General features: G+C 31.5%; 3 protein-coding genes across 3 annotated transcripts in view; all 3 read left to right on the forward strand.

Annotated features, from left to right (window-relative positions):
• The window catches only part of LOC106336838 (WEB family protein At2g40480), an 8,141-nt gene extending 5,894 nt beyond the window's left edge, over nt 1-2,247 (forward strand). The window contains exon 2 of the mRNA XM_013775782.1: nt 1,040-2,247. Coding sequence (XP_013631236.1) covers nt 1,040-2,152 — 1,113 coding nt within the window. The 3' untranslated portion in view covers nt 2,153-2,247. The remainder of the gene's footprint in view (nt 1-1,039) is intronic.
• Nucleotides 2,248-2,766: 519 nt separating this feature from the next.
• Nucleotides 2,767-4,863, forward strand: LOC106343058 (uroporphyrinogen decarboxylase 2, chloroplastic). The gene is made up of 5 exons (XM_013782182.1): nt 2,767-2,994; nt 3,412-3,536; nt 3,617-3,916; nt 3,989-4,114; nt 4,201-4,863. The coding sequence occupies exons 1-5, from the start codon at nt 2,889-2,891 to the stop codon at nt 4,714-4,716; spliced, it is 1,173 nt and encodes a 390-aa protein (XP_013637636.1). The 5' UTR covers nt 2,767-2,888; the 3' UTR covers nt 4,717-4,863.
• A 4,457-nt stretch (nt 4,864-9,320) lies between these two features.
• On the forward strand, nt 9,321-11,588 carry LOC106341280. Its single transcript, XM_013780082.1, has 8 exons — nt 9,321-9,588; nt 9,809-9,988; nt 10,066-10,158; nt 10,237-10,419; nt 10,502-10,604; nt 10,670-10,843; nt 10,933-11,348; nt 11,451-11,588. Exons 1-8 carry the CDS (start codon nt 9,364-9,366, stop codon nt 11,526-11,528), a joined length of 1,452 nt encoding a protein of 483 aa, XP_013635536.1. The 5' UTR covers nt 9,321-9,363; the 3' UTR covers nt 11,529-11,588.
• The last annotated feature ends 5,219 nt before the right edge of the window (nt 11,589-16,807 follow it).

The following is a 16,807-nucleotide window of genomic DNA, read 5'->3' on the forward strand; positions in this document are numbered from 1 at the left end:
GGTTACCTAGGGCGTTTATCGGTGGTGGCAAGCTGAACGTGATCACGGCACACGGTTGCTCCGGCGACGAGCTCAGGTGAGCTTTCTCTCTCTTTCTCTCTCTCTCTCTCTCTCCCTCTCTCTCTCTTTCTCTTTAAAGAAGTTGGGGATGGTGGAGATGGTGGGAGTGGTGGGGATGGTGGAGATGGTGGAGATAGTGGGGATAGTGGAGGTGGGTCATTACAAGACTTTCATGATTGCTGTCAAAGTTTGTGAATTTGGGTAGAAATTTTCATGTCTTCTGTGTAATTGAGTACTTTTTTTTTTTTTTTTTTTTTTTTTTTTTGTAACTGAACTATCTCTCTTTCGTTGAAGAGGAAGTAGAACATGGAAACTTATATAATTCTCCACAAGTGTAACAAGAAATTGAGAAATCATATTTATAAAGAAAAATTTTCATGTCTTCTGTGTAATTGAGTACTTCATCACTGAAAATTGAAATTGAGCTATTGAGTTTCATATTATAAAAGGTTTTGGAGCTTGTCGCAACATATATGTAAGTTGTGGATATCATCAAGGGCGTCTAGAGTGTTAATTCTGCCTCTAAGTTTGTGATTATTGTTTTTATGACTTTGATGTATGCCCTAATCTTCTAAAAATTGGTTATAGCGGAAATGATTTTCTTAAAATTCGATTTATGCCATTCAAATCAGTTTACACCATTGTCAATCGATTTAAATTGGTCTTTAATCAAGCAATAGAGTTAGTACAAATCTATAAATATGTCTAGCTTCTTTCTTTTTGTATTTCTAATTTTTATGATTCATCAAAATAACTTTATAATTAGACACTAAAATATCTAATATAAATATAAAATATATAAAAATATATCATTATTTTTAAAGCCGTCTAAGCTCCGAATAATAATCTGCCTAGTTAGTACCTAGCGGTTTCTTGAATATTGATGCATTGTATATTCAGAGGTTATTTTTTTATAAATTTGGATTAGTATTTGAAAATATGATTCTTTTGTATATGTTGGTCTTTGCAAATTGATCAGAATGGAGTGGGAGAGTTTGACATAAAGAGAATGGAAGAGCATGCAGCTGAGCTAGAGAAGGATCTGATAGTGAAAGAGCTAGAAACTCTAGACGTTCTAGAAGCACTAGGATCCACCAAGAGGATCGTCGAAGACTTGAAACGCCAGCTTCACCAAGAGTCCTTGAGATCATCAGCTGAGCAGATCAAAGAGATGAACAACGACGACCACAGCCCCATCTCATCATCTCCCGATCTAATCTTGACGGAACTAAAGCAGGCGAAGATAAACCTCGGTAAAACCATGGACGATCTCGTGATGATCCAGTCCTCCGTCGAGTCTCTGAACAAGAAAATGAAAGAAGAGAAAGAGTTTCTTAACAAGCTTACGTACGAAACACCAACGGTTGATGAAAAGGGTTTGAACAATCAGAGCAAGAAGTGTCTGAGAACGGCGGAGATGAGGCTCGTTGCTGCTAGGAAGATGGAGGAAGCTGCTAGAGCTGCTGAGGAGCTTGCTATGGCTGAAATAACAATGTTGTCATCATCAGCAGCCAACGGTGAAAGCGAGGAGGAGGATGAGTTTTGCTTTCCGGAGCCTCCAAGATCACCGTTTAGGACACCGAGAGGGTTTGGGAACGATCACGAGTCGAGAAGAGGGATGGTCTTGAAGAAGCTCGAGGAAGCTACGGAAGGGGTTAGAGAGGGGAAACAAGCTTTGGAAGATGCGTTGAACCGAGTGGAGATTGCTAACGAGAAGCAGCTCGCTGCTGAAACTGCCTTTCGAGGGTGGAGGAAACACTCGACACCACCGCCTCCTATGAATCAAACTCGCCGCTCTTTCTTCGGTCATTTAAACAAGAGGCATGAGCCAGCGGTGAAGTCTAACGTCTCGATGCGTGATGTTCTAAGGCGTAAGCAAGACGTTGTTGTTGTTGACCCCGAGAGGCAGAGTCTTGAAGGAGAGACACCGAGGCGGCATGTGAATTTGAGCCAGATGTTGAAGGAACTGAAGCAGGATGTGAAAGAGGAGGTGCGTGAAGAGAAACGGTTTGTGACGCAAAGGAGGAAGTTTGGGTTCATTCACATTACACTTCCTATGCACAAGCAGAGTAAGAAAAAATCCAGCCTATAATAAAACAACATCTTCAATTGTTTATGTTTGGTTCTTATGTCATGTGTTTGTTTGTAATTGGTTTTCATTTGGTATGATGTGTTGTGATTGGTGTTCATGTCTTTGTGTTTGTATTCAAGAGAATATATATATATATATATATACAATTAGTCTTGAATACTGATAGAATCTAACAAATTCTTCAAAAAAACAAGCAGATTTTTAGAATAAAAGTGCAGTGCAATCAAATTGGAGAATTTTGATTGCTGATTAAGCATTTATTTAAGGGTGGAAATATATAAACTAATTAAACTGAACCAACTTAACCAAGACCAAACCAACAACGTTTATAACTCAATTCGTTTTAATGAGAAAAAAAAAGTTTGTAATCAAACACAAAAAATCGGTTTTAGTCTAACTATAATTAATTAATTATCTATTTATAATGTTGATCAAATAATAATTTATTCTTACTTGTATTTATAATGTTGATCAATGAACCAAACCGAAATCAGCAAATCGGATTTTGAAATAATAATAATAAACCTTTTAATGACATGGCAAGAATGGGCTGACTAGGCAATATTGAGTCCACGTCAGCAGATCTCTTATCATTCTATCTCTTGACGTTAACCCAATCTTCTTTGTCTGCGTTGAAGAGAGGAAGAAGAAGAAGCTAAGATCCCAAAGCAGAGTATTATAACAACAACACCTCTCTGAAGAAGCCAGCCCTGTGATTTTCTGGGCGATCGGGAAAATGTCAATCCTTCAGCTCTCTAGCTCTTCTCTTTCCTTCCTCTCTCCGAGAAAATCTCTGTCTTCGTCTTCGAAGTCTTCCCGGACAATTCGCTCTTCCCTCGAGGGTACTTATCTCTAAACCTTTAAATTTCGTAAATTTGATCCATTTTCGATGAAGTCTCGGCAGTTTCTTATGTGGGTATTTGGAGAATTGCGAAATTGATACATAAAGTTTGCTCCTTTGTAACACTCGAATTGACTTTTTTTTTTATTACTCTGTTCAACATGTTATAGCTGGTTTCAATGCTAATCTGAGGTGGAAATTTAGATTTGTCAGTTTGTTCAGCAAAAGGATGATACATTAGTTCTTGTTTTTGTTGTTGGTTTCTATATAGTCTTTCTCATGCTTCTTAGAAGTAAAGTATAATGCTTTATTGTTGTTGGTTTTGCCCTGTATTGAGTATGATCTTGGATGTGCAGAAGCTTATGTGGCTTGTGTAGTTCTTAGCTTCTTATTGTGATTTGAATTCACTATTGTGCAGGAACCACTGTAACCGAGCGGAAAGTGTCTGCAACCACCGAGCCTCTTCTTCTGAGAGCTGTCAAAGGTGAAGTTGTTGACAGACCTCCGGTTTGGCTTATGAGGCAAGCTGGGAGGTACATGAAGGTAAAAGCACTAAGCTAGCTTCCATTTACAAACTCATAATGCGTTTTTACCTGAATGTCAATTCTTAATATGGTGAACAGAGTTATCAAACTCTATGTGAGAAGTATCCTTCTTTCCGGGACAGATCAGAGAATGCAGACCTTGTGGTGGAGATTTCTCTCCAGCCCTGGAAGGTGTTCAAGCCAGATGGGGTGATTCTGTTCTCAGACATTCTCACACCTTTGTCTGGAATGAACATTCCTTTCGACATTGTCAAAGGCAAAGGTCCAATCATCTTCAACCCGCCGCAGTCAGCTGCTGATGTGAGTCAAGTCAGAGAGTTCGTACCAGAGGAGTCTGTTCCATACGTTGGAGAAGCACTCAAGAGATTAAGAAACGAGGTAGTAACAATGATATACTAAAGCAGCAAATCCTCTTAAGCTACTTAATCTGAAGACTATGTTTTGTTTCAGGTGGGGAATGAAGCTGCTGTTCTTGGTTTTGTTGGAGCTCCATTTACTCTATCCTCTTATGTTATTGAAGGTGGCTCATCTAAGAACTTCACACAGATCAAAAGATTAGCTTTCTCTCAACCCAAGGTGAGTTATTATTTATTACTAATTTAAAAACATTTTTTTGGTTAATATATTATCTCAGATGGTGAAAGTTTTTTCTTTATTCTCAGGTTCTACATGCTTTACTCCAGAGGTTCACAACCTCAATGATCACTTACATACGCTATCAAGCGGATAGTGGAGCTCAAGCTGTTCAAATCTTTGATTCATGGGCCACTGAGCTTAGCCCTGTGGATTTCGAGGAGTTTAGCTTACCTTACCTTCAACAGATTGTGGAAACTGTGAAACAAACTCACCCAAACCTACCTTTAATACTGTATGCAAGTGGTTCAGGAGGTTTACTAGAGAGACTGGCTAGGACCGGTGTGGATGTTGTTAGCTTGGACTGGACTGTGGACATGGCTGAGGGAAGGGACAGGCTGGGAAGAGACATAGCGGTTCAAGGAAACGTGGACCCTGGAGTTTTGTTCGGATCCAAAGAGTTTATCACAAGCAGGATTGAAGATACTGTGAAGAAAGCTGGGAGAGATAAGCACATTCTGAACCTGGGGCATGGTATTAAAGTTGGAACTCCTGAAGAGAATGTTGCACACTTCTTTGAGGTTGCTCAAGGAATTAGATATTAAGAGAAGATTGTACACATTCTCTGGCATTATTATGCCTTGTTCTTCACTTTTGGTTGTTCAATTTTTGTTTGTGTAATTTTATGTTTGTATTTTAATATTTTAACAGATTTTCTTTTTGAAGATTATTTGGAAGAGAATAGTGACTAACGTGCCTGGGATGTTCTCATATTCATATACAGAGACTCGAAGTTTCCAATTATTTCAAACTTTTAGAGATTCTAGAAAATTGGTGACTAAAAATAGTATGTTAATAGAATAATAGTTAATCATATTAGAAAGGGTATGTAATGTTTTACTGTTTCTTAAACTATCTTTCCTCCTTGACCTCCTAATCTCCTTTTGTGAGACCATCTATTGAACCTACAAGCGTTCACCTCTTGATGCCTAGAGAATTTGGATATGATGTATTATTATATACATATGCTAAGGCCATGATTATCGCAAGTAAGTAGAAGGATTTTCAGGTGGTGGATCCCATTTTTTTTATTAAAACCGGTGATAGAGGAAAAGAATTAAGGATCGACTTTGGTGAGATTTTTGAACTGTTTGCGGGCCCCCCTGACACGTGGTGGCCCGCGATTGATTTTTTTTTTTAATTTTTTTTTTTTTTAAATCAGAGAAAACAAAAAAGAAATTAAGAAACCCAAAATTCATACCTACCGATAATCATGGCCTAAGGTTATTCTTGAATCTTGGGTTTGTAACAACAATGGAGAGGCTAAGGAAGGTTATCCTTGGGGAGGGATGAGGTGTAACAACGATGGAGACGCTAAGGAAGATTATTCTTGGATTATAACAATTACAGAGAGTATATAACTAAGATCATGTTTATCGCAGTAGCTTAAGTGGGTTGGTTAGGGTATTTTGTAATTAAAAGAAAAGAAAAAAGGAAAAAAAAAGAGAATGAGTGTACCTTAATTAAGCACTAGAAAGGTCGTTGCTTCTGTTGCTTTTCATCTTTTGTTTCAATCTCTCTCTCTTTCTGTTTCTCTTCTCTCTGGCCCACTTAATTTCGCTTCATTATGGCTCACTTAAGAGACCTTTAAAGGGTTTTAGCAATAAACATGCTCTAAGTAGCTTATCATCTATATAAAATTTATATATTTAGTTTTTTTTTTGTCATCAATTTTTACAGACTCATATAGACTATGTAAACCAAACTGGGTGATCTGCATCCATGTGAACAACGTAAGACGGTTACTTCCTATCTCTACGGGCTAGACTATCCGCCATTGTGTTAAGCGTCTGTGGAACATGGATAATTTCTGATCGCATGAAACTCTCTTTCAGAGTCTTGAAATCTTCTAAATAATATGTAAACGCTGGCCATTCTTCTGGTTCTGAAACCATATTCACCAATTGAGAACAATCCGTTGCAAATGTAACCTGAAATTGACGTAGATTTCTCATACATTCCATTGCCCAGAGTATCGCTTCCATCTCCGCATGAAGAGGAGAGAGGCTAGCCCGAACATTCCTCGCCCCAATAGACCATCAAAACCTGCTAGCGTAGTAAGCCATCCTTGTCCGGAAAAGATATCACCCTCTTTCCAAGAACCATCTGTAAAACACCATCTACCCAGAATTGTCGGCAAAGACGTAACCACAGTTCGTGGTTCTGTTCTCTGCTCCTTTAAAACCTGAGTCTCCGCCCAAAGTGTAGATTATTTTTTCTGCCAACTTGAGCATATCCATGGGGTCAATGTCCAAATTACTAAAAACTTTGTTATTACGGTCTTTCTATATATACCATAGAATCCAAACAAACTGATGATTCTCCATTTGTGGTAGAACTCTCCAGAAGACATGATCCATATTTGTGAAAAGAGATTTTGTTGGAAAAGAGACTTTGTTTGATGATCCATATAAATTTAGTTTTCTTATTTGATTGGATTTATGCTGGCTGGGTACTTGAATATCCATTTTTATTAATATCTGAACGATTAGCTCTATGGAGTGCAAAAAATCACAAAATAAAGATATGAATAAAAAGTGAATGACATATGATTTATTTTTAAGGTTGTCTGCTAGACACTGCTACCTGCTTAGACTAATAATCTTACCGACATTAACATTTCAGGTAGTTTTCCTTTTAGCCCTTTTGTTTAGGTAGGAAAAATTTAAGGTTATTTGGTACTTGGTAGTCTTATCACTTTCTTACAAGTTAATTTAGAAAGTACACAATTTTTTTCAAAACTCTCTCACACAAGTAAATTTTTGTTTAAAAAAAAATAATTTACACAATTATTAGTGGGTGTGATGCCAGTCCTCAGTTGTAGAAGAATAGAAACTTGTTATAAGAAGAGTGAAAATGGCAAAAGTCGTGGACCTCATCGTTCCAACTCAGGATCTTTAACTTTTGACCGCATTACTTATATCATTAGAATAAAAAACTTTTTAAAACGGTTGAAAATAATTTATAATAATAAGAGTTGAAAACCCATGTTTCTTCTATTTCCTTCCCCAAAGACCAGACCGGGAGTGTAGACCTTATATGCAAATTGTGTGGACGTATAGAGAAGCGAATAAAAGAGCGTCTTTCATTGTTCAAAGTGTCACAAAGTATGGTCTAACGCAGTCCTATGTTGCAACATGTCATCCGGAATGGCTGTTTGAATTTTTTTGTCAATGAAATTCGTGGCCTCTAACCTGCGTGTTCGGGTGTGAGGAGAGTCCTGGGTTTGGACGTTAGAAGTTGCTTGTTTGGTTGTATGGCTTTTCAATAGCCCTCTGTTTTGTTTGGTCTGTGGGATGGCATTATGCTTATTTGCCCTTAGTAGATAATAATCTTAAAAGGCGTTCTTAGTTTAGTTCAGTAGATTTCCAAAAATGGGTACTTAACATGTACTCTTGTAGATTCGACCTGATTCTCTAAATAATACTATTAATTTATGTCTTCAGTTTGTTAAATGTTAGAATGTAGTAAATTATGTTTTGTGACTTGTTTCGTTATACAGGAAGAAAAAACCTTACTTATAAATACAAAGTTAAATTTCAAAAGATTTCCTTAAAAACCATTACAAATGTATTGAAAGTGGCATCGTTTTGTTGTAGGTAAATTAGTATTTTCTCTATTAAAAAATATGTATGATGTTTAGACAAATGTACAACTATTAAAATTATTTAATTTAAAATATTATTAAAATAGAAAATTAAAATTATTTAATTAATTACAAAATAGCTAATAAAATGTTATTGATTGCATGTTTTCTAATAAAATTACTTAGAAATATGAAAATATGTTACATATTTAAACATCAAAACTATCTTAAAACCTTTCGAAACATTTTACATTTTATAACTTAGGGAGTATTATCTAATCAAAGAAAAGGTAGTATAAGTACAAAAAGTTAGTAATATATTTCGGCTACATTACGTATATATATCTAAACACTAGATTTCGTAATCCACTTTTGTAAAGGTATCCGTATATCGTAGATCTCTATGTTGTCGTCTTCTTTCTATTAAGCTTTTACTATATTTTTATTATTCACCTTTTTCTTCTTTTTCTTCTTCTTCTTCTTCTTTGTTGTTGTTTATTTTTTATTTCTTGAGTTTATTTTCGTTACAAATGCGTTATTCTTGTTGGACTCCGGAGCAAATACAACGACGAAGGAAAGAAATTTATATTTTCTGGTAGTATATAAAGATATTCTTTTTTTTTTTTTTTTTTTTGTCGTCATATATAAAGATATTCTTATTACCAAAAAAGAAAAAGAAAAGTCAAATTAATTAGTTTTGGTGTCATTATTATTTATTTTGTTGTCAAGTGAGGTCATTATTATTAATTTATATCTAATGACTCATACACTCAGACTCTACGAACTTTCCATAAACTCCATTGACTTTTTTCTAATTTTTTTCTGACCATCGTTTCATTTTCATATTACTTCGCTTTATCTTCTCTTTCTCATGTTTATACACTAAGCTGTTTTTCTCCGCCCGAGTTTCAGTGAGTTTTCTTCTCTTCATCTCTAAAACTAATCACCATTGTGTCAATTAATTGCACCACCAAACCATTTTAAGGTGCTTTCAGTTTCGCCTCGATATCTTTTAGTTTCTCTCTGCCCGTGAAATTTCATATTTTTCGATTAACAAGGTACCATCTTGTGACACACGGACTAAAAGCATAGGTTTTTCTCCGTTACTTACAACTCGAAAACTATTTCCTGCATTTACGATGATGTATTGATAAAAGTATACCAATGATGAAAATTGAGATTACTGAAGCTATATATTATGTTTACCATGGAGAAGATCAGAATCTTTTAGTCAATCATAAAATTTTGGGTATTTTAAAGCCTTAATGTTTTCTTGTTTGGAGTTCGGCTTTGAGGAAAGCTAAGATAGTAGGGATGCCTAACAATTGTATTTACTGTCTCATTTATCATTGCCATGCTTAGAATGTAATTAAAGCATTCATTGGTGGAATTAAGAGTATCCAGTACAAGATTTTGTTCTTAGTACTAAGCAGTAATTTGATATTGTGGTGCTTCAGTTTCAGTCTCCATGTTGTCTTCATTCCTTTGGTTACTTTTCTTGAAAAATATATTGATTTGGTGTTATGATCTTCTCTTTTTTCTATGATATGTAGACGTCTTGATAATATATCACTTTCATACAAGTGAGCTCTTGAGGTGTATTCAAATGGTTGATCTTAAAGAGGGGATGCCAGTCTCCTCATCTTCATCCTCCCCATCATCATCTTTGCCACTATCAACAATGCAAATAGATGTAGAAATGTGGAAGATTGCTGAGGAAAGGGCTCAGGAGATACTAAACACCATCCAACCAATCTGTGTTGCAGACAGAAGTAGGAATGAGATCTTCGCTTATGTCCAAACCCTTGCCAGGGATCGTCTTGGAACTGAGGTTAGTAACTTGGTGCTCCAGTTGACTTGCTTGGCTTTCTGTTTTGTTTATTAGATAAACCTACAACGACATTTATGGTGACTAGTGTAACTTATGATTGATGGCTTATACGTATTTAGATTTGGAGTCAGGATTATTGTATTGTGACCCTAAATCATCCTACATGCATATGGTTAATATGTTTTTTTAATCGCTATTAATGTGGTATTGTATGTACTAGGTCTTTAATTTTGGTTCAGTGCCATTAAAAACCTATCTCCCAGATGGAGATATTGATCTGACAGTCCTAACTCCTCAAGATAAGGAGGAGGACTTGGCTAAAGCATTGCTCAGTATTCTTGAAGCTGAAAGCGGAGAATCTAACTTCCATGTTACTGATGTTCAGTATGTCCCAGCACAGGTTTGCTTGGTTCCTTTTAGATTTTGAATATATTTTTGTTGTCCTCAAGAAAACTCATTCCATGCTTATACTTGTAGGTCAAGGTCATAAAGTGCAAGATCAAGAACATTGCTGTAGATATCTCCTTTAATCAAATGGGAGGACTATCTGCTTTATGTTTTCTGGAGCAGGTAAGCCCCTTAGCTCTTCCATGACCCATCTATACTCAACTGGTTTTGGTAAATCTTTGATTTGGTTTCTTTTGTTAGGCTGACCAAATTTTTGGGAGAGACCACCTGTTCAAACGTAGCATCATTTTGATCAAGGCTTGGTGCTATTATGAGAGCCGTATACTCGGTGCCAACACTGGATTGATTTCAACATATGCATTGGCAGTACTAGTCTTGCATATTATCAACATAGGTTATCCATCACTGTCTGGCCCTTTAGCGGTGAGATTTTCTTTTAAAAAAATATGATCTTATTTTGGTGTAGCTTTCAAGATTAACATATGGTATCTATTATCATCAACAGGTACTGTTTAAGTTCTTGGATTACTATGCATCATTTGATTGGGGTAAGAACTGTGTCACGGTCCATGGTCCTGTCCTGATATCTTCTCTTCCAGATATGACCGGTAAGGATGCTGAACTTCTCTTATGTTTTCCTTTATTTTGAGATTTAACTTGTTGCTTTCTGTAGAAACCGAGCATCATGAAGTTGTCTTGAACGAGAAGTTCGTTAGAGAATGCATGGAGTCATATTCGTTTTCAACTAAAGCTGTTGAAGCAAACGGCCGTCATTTTCCTGTGAGGTATTTCAACATAGTGGATCCTTTGAAACACAGTAACAACCTTGGCCGTAGTGTGACACAAGGTACTCTCATTGATCAAAATATTTAAAATAACACAACATGAAAAAAGAAGCTCATGATTGTTGTCTCTCTTTTTGTGTTATCTTGTTAGGCAATGTGCAACGTTTAAAACATGCTTTTACTCTAGGAGCTAAGAAGCTCAAAGATGTGCTTACACTGCCTAGAGAAACCATGGGCTGGAAACTTGAGAATTTCTTTGGTAATTCACTGGAGAGAAACGGTAAGGGACAAAGACTAGACGTGGATGAACCTATCACGGCTTTTGGCACTGGAAGATCAGAATTATCTGAGCTCAGAGGAGATTTTGAAAGATACTTCCAGAGTCTTGTATATGGGAAGTGGTTTCATGGTGAGACTCATTTATGGATCCCTCAGGGTCAGGACACAAGTTCTTGGGACACTGTGAATGGCCAAAATAATGGTTTCTATTGGAGGAATGTGAATGGAGCAACCTCGTTGCAGAACATGGGAAGATCAAGAGGAACAGGCACTTTCTTTCCTGAAATGGTACATTCACCACTACCTAGTCTTTAACTTAGTATTTGAATTTTTTTTTTTAAATATTTCTGAATTTGTATGAGTTAATGGTTTTGTTTATACTATTTACAGGGACAACAATCTTATACAGACGGGTTCGGTAGCCAACCGAGGACAGTGAAGTCATTGCCTTCAGGGTCTCAGTCTTAACTTTTTAAACAGAATATTTAAATTGATCTCTTGCATAATAACTTAGGTTTAAACAATGACAAAAATTTATTTTTGCAATGGTTGCTAAACATGAATTTCAAGAGGTTGAAGCAGATGCTTCTTTTCAGGATTGTAATTGACTTTTATGTTCATTTAAAGATCTCTTGGACAGAAGCAAGATTCATGCTAATTAGATTTAGTAATGACACTGAATCTGATTAGCTCTAGCAAACAGAAAAAATCCAAAAACAAAAAGAGAATATCTAAATAGGATATTGTAATATTATTACATTGCCATGACGCTAGCTTAGAAAGTCAGAGCATGTTTATCCCTAAGAGCACCCACAAAAAACAAATCCTTAACAACAACTTTTAAAATATTTTATTATTTTTTTCTATTTTCCGTCCGAATTTAAAAAGAAAAAAAAAAGATTGGCTAATCGTGGGTTCCTATGCGGCGATGGAGTCCGCACATAGTAAAGAGGCTGTCAGAAAAGAGATCCGTAAATTGGGATTTCAAAAGGCAATTGTGGCACAGATTCTTAAATATTTGAGCTCCACATATTATTATAATAATTTGTTGTTAAGGATTTGTTGTTAAGGATTTGTTGTTGTGGATGCTCTAAGAAACCCATTTTGGTTTTTTAGGTTTTTTTTTGTCTAAAAAAAAATTTAAAAGCAAACCAATTGCGGACCGCCACGAGTCAGTGGGGCCCACAAACAGTGTAAAAAACTCACTAAAATTAGTTTTTAATTAGTAATTTTTGTAACCGATTCTTAAGGATTTTGTAGGGGTCCACGCACTAAGAACCTCACTGAAAACCCCGGATAAAGATGCTTTTAGAAGAAGAGTTCTAGTTTGGTGTGAAAGAGACGTTCCTCTCACTCGTTAGTGGATAGTCGAGGGTCCACCAGAAATCTTATTAGAGCATCTCCATCGGTGAACCTCTTATTAGGATTCAAGTTTATAATTTTTTATTATTATTTTTTTTGTTTGATTTAAAAAAAAAATCGAACTAATCGCGGACCGCTACATGTTGTGGAGCTCGTAAAACAGTGATGAACTCGCCGGACGTAGGTTCACTGGAGAGAACTGAAGAGAGGCGGGTTCATCACTGTCTATTATTCTAATATATATTTTTTTTTTGGAATCTGTGTGAACTTTCCATAAATTCAGCAATGGGGTGGTCTCAGAAGAAGAGTTATATGTCTCTTTTCTTATCCACATCTGTTTTTGTACGATGACGATATACTTTGAAAGCACTACGTCATCTCTCACCATCAGTATGTCTCGAGAACATGGCATATATCTAGGAGGATTTGTAATAGAATTATTATCATGAAGTTTAAGTTAATTTGACATTTTACCAAAAAAAAAAAAGGTGAAGTTTAAGTTAGCCAATGGCGTTTTCATGGAACTCGTAATCCGTTGGTCGTAAACTTCATCCGCCACTGATTATATCATATCCGCCATTCTCTATGAAAGACACCGATAATTTGAAATATTAAGTTAACTAGAGTTTGATAATTAAAAGAGATTTAGCATGATTTGAGAAATTATCAAACGATATTTGCTCAATTTATATGCGTATTCCTTATTTTTCTTTTTTCAGTGTAAGAGGCGGCATATCCCAAGTTAGGTAATTATTTTAGTGTTACTAGGAGTTAATCCGCGCTACGCGCGGAGCTATTTTGATTTTCAAATTTTAACTATATAGTTTTTTTTTACATTGTATTCTGAACAACAACAAAATTCTAAATTTATTTGTTAAATTGTATATTTACTTATTATTCATTTTACTAAACATTTTTTTCAGAGAGATGTTTAATTTAGTTTTTTAATTTTTTAATTGTATTTTACCTATTTTTTATTTTTTCTTATATTGTATATTTATTTATTTTAATTTTCTTCCTTTTATACCAAATAATAGTATTATGATAGAGGTTTAATGTGATATTTGTATTTCTTATATTGTATGCTTGTTTTACTTGTATTGTATATTTACTTATAAAATATTTGAAAATAATAAAAATGTAAAACTATGAATTTTTCAAATAGATGTTTAATGTAGTGTTTCTATTTCTTATATTGTATATTTACTTATTATTTTTTATGTTTTATATTTACTTATTGTTATATTATAATAAATGTTTAATGTAATATTTTTATATTGTATATTTACTTATTATTTTTTATGTTTTATATTTACTTATTGTTATATTATAATAAATGTTTAATGTAATATTTTTATATTGTATATTTACTTATTATTTATTTTTCTAAACATTTTTTTGATAGAGATGTTTAATTTAGTTTTTAATTTCTTAATTGTATTTTACCTATTGTTTATTTTTTTTTATATTGTATATTTATTTATTTTAATTTTCTTCCTTTTATACCAAATAATAGTATTATGATAGAGGTTTAATGTGATATTTGTATTTCTTATACTGTATGGTTGTTTTACTTGTATTGTATATTTACTTATAAAATATTTGAAAATAATAAAAATGTAAAACTATGAATTTTTCAAATAGATGTTTAATGTAGTGTTTCTATTTCTTATATTGTATATTTACTAATCTTTTTATTTTTCTTTTATATCAAATTGTAATATTACGATAGATGTTTAATGTAATATTTCTATTTCTTATATTATATATTTACTTATTATTCATTTTATAATATATTTTTCAGATAGATGTTTAATGTATTTTTTGGATTTCTTATATTGTATATTTACTTATTATTTTTTATGTTTTATATTTACTTATTGTTGTATTATAATAAATGTTTAGTGTAATATTTTTATATTGTGTATTTACTTATTATTTATTTAACTATACATTTTCACATATATGTTTAATTTACTTTTTCCATTTTATATATTGTATATTTACTTATTATAATTTTCTTGCTTTTATATCAAATGCAAATATTATGATAGATGTATAATTTAATATTTCTATTTATTATATTGAATATTTACTTATTATTTTTTTTTTCGCTGATGTGAACCCTCTATGGAGCCTCAAAAGGTCTCTTTTATTAGTATCTATTTCTACTATTATATATTTACTTATTGTGTATTTTTCTTTATATTGTTTTTTTACTTATTTTAATATTATGATAGATTTTTAATATAATATTTCTATTTTTTTAATTGTATATTTACTTATTATTTATTTTTCTAAACATTTTTTTGATAGAGATGTTTAATTTAGTTTTTAATTTCTTAATTGTATTTTACCTATTGTTTACTTTTTGTTATATCTTATATTTACTTATTTTAATTTTCTTGCTTTTATATCAAATGATAATATTATGATAGAGGTTTGAAGTAATATTTATATTTATTATATTGTATGCTTGTTTGACTTATTATGTATATTTAATTTTAAAATATCTGGAAATAAAAAAAATGTAAAACTATACATTTTTTAGATAGATGTTTATTGTAGGTTTTTTTATTTCTTATATTGTATATTTACTTATCTAACTGTTTTGCTTTTATAACAAATTGTAATTTTACGATAGATGCTTAATGTAATATTTCTATTACTTATATTATATATTTACTTATTATTTATTTTATTATATACTTTTCAGATAGATGATTAATGTATTTTTTGTATTTCTTGTATTGTATATTTACTTATTCTTTATTTTTCTTATGTTTTATATTTACTTATTGTAATATTATAATTAATGTTTAATGTAATATTTTTATATTATATATTTACTTATTATTTATTAACTATACATTTTTTAGATATATGTTTAATTTAGTTTTTTCAATTTTTATATTGTATATTTACTTATTGTTTATCTTTTCTTATTTCGTATATTTATTTATTCTAAATTTTTTGCTTTTATATCAATGATAATATTACGATATATATCTAATGTAATATTTTTATTTCTTATATACTATATTTACTTATTATTTATTTTTTATATATTTTATATTTATTTATTCTAATATTACGATAAATATTTAATATAATATTTCTATTTCTTATATTATGTATTTAGTTATTATTTATTCTACTATACATTTTTCAAATATATCTTTAATTTAGTTTTTTTATTTCGTTATTGTATACTTACTTATTATTTATTTTCCTTATATTGTATATTTACTTATTATTTTTTAATGCAATATTTCTATTTCTTATATTGTTTATTTACTTATTATTTATTTTTTCTTATATTGTAAATTTACTTATTATTTATTTTCTATTTTTTAAATAATAATGCAACGTGTCATCTTTTGGGAGAATTTTTTTTCGCTGATGCGGACGCTCTATGGAGCCTCAAAAGGTCCCTTTTATTTAGTTATTATTTTTTATTCTACTATAGTAAATATATACAATACAGGAAGAAATAAATAGTAAGTAAATATACAATATAAGAGATAAAAATGTTACATATTATAATAAGTAAAAATATGTGAAGAAATAAATAATTAGTAAATATAGTATATAAAAAATAAAAATATTACATTAAATATATATCATAATATTATCATTGATATAAAATCAAGAAATTTAGAAAAAGTAAATATACAAATATAAGAAATGAAAAACTATATTAAACATCTATTTGAAAAATGTATAGTTCTCTGTTTTTTCCTAAGGAAATATATATATTTACACAACCATACAATTTAGAATTTTGCCGTTGTTTAGAATACAATGTAAAAAAAAAACTATATAGTTAAAATTTGAAAATCAAAATAGCCCTGCGCGTAGCGCGGATTAACTCCTAAATAATTAATGTTTAATGTAATATTTTTATATTATATATTTACTTATTAATTATTTAACTATACATTTTTTAGATATATGTTTAATTTAGTTTTTTCATTTTTTATATTGTATATTTACTTACGGTTTATCTTTTCTTATTTTGTATATTTATTTATTCTAAATTTCTTGTTTTTATATCAATGATAATATTACGATATATATCTAATGTAATATTTTTATTTCTTATATACTATATTTACTTATTATTTATTTTTTATATATTTTATATTTATTTATTCTAATATTACGATAAATATTTAATATAATATTTCTATTTCTTATATTATGTATTTAGTTATTATTTATTCTACTATACATTTTTTAGATATATCTTTAATTTAGTTTTTTATTTCTTTATTGTATACTTAGTTATTATTTATTTTCCTTATATTGTATATTTACTTATTATTTTTTAATGCAATGTTTCTATTTCTTATATTGTTTATTTACTTGTTATTTATTTTTCT

Source organism: Brassica oleracea, chromosome C4 (genome assembly GCF_000695525.1).
Source record: "Brassica oleracea var. oleracea cultivar TO1000 chromosome C4, BOL, whole genome shotgun sequence".
In the NCBI taxonomy this organism is placed as follows: domain Eukaryota; kingdom Viridiplantae; phylum Streptophyta; class Magnoliopsida; order Brassicales; family Brassicaceae; genus Brassica; species Brassica oleracea.

What these genes read in the sequence shown, in the direction of transcription:
- LOC106343058 (XM_013782182.1), top strand. Translation starts at nt 2,889, where the DNA reads ATGTCAATCCTTCAGCTCTCTAGCTCTTCTCTTTCCTTCCTCTCTCCG. An exon ending in AATTCGCTCTTCCCTCGAGG is followed by an intron (nt 2,995 to 3,411) that starts GTACTTATCTCT and finishes ACTATTGTGCAG; the next exon opens with GAACCACTGTAACCGAGCGG. An exon ending in TCAAGAGATTAAGAAACGAG is followed by an intron (nt 3,917 to 3,988) that starts GTAGTAACAATG and finishes GTTTTGTTTCAG; the next exon opens with GTGGGGAATGAAGCTGCTGT.
- LOC106341280 (XM_013780082.1), top strand. Translation starts at nt 9,364, where the DNA reads ATGGTTGATCTTAAAGAGGGGATGCCAGTCTCCTCATCTTCATCCTCC. An exon ending in TTCAGTATGTCCCAGCACAG is followed by an intron (nt 9,989 to 10,065) that starts GTTTGCTTGGTT and finishes TTATACTTGTAG; the next exon opens with GTCAAGGTCATAAAGTGCAA. An exon ending in TTCTCTTCCAGATATGACCG is followed by an intron (nt 10,605 to 10,669) that starts GTAAGGATGCTG and finishes TGCTTTCTGTAG; the next exon opens with AAACCGAGCATCATGAAGTT.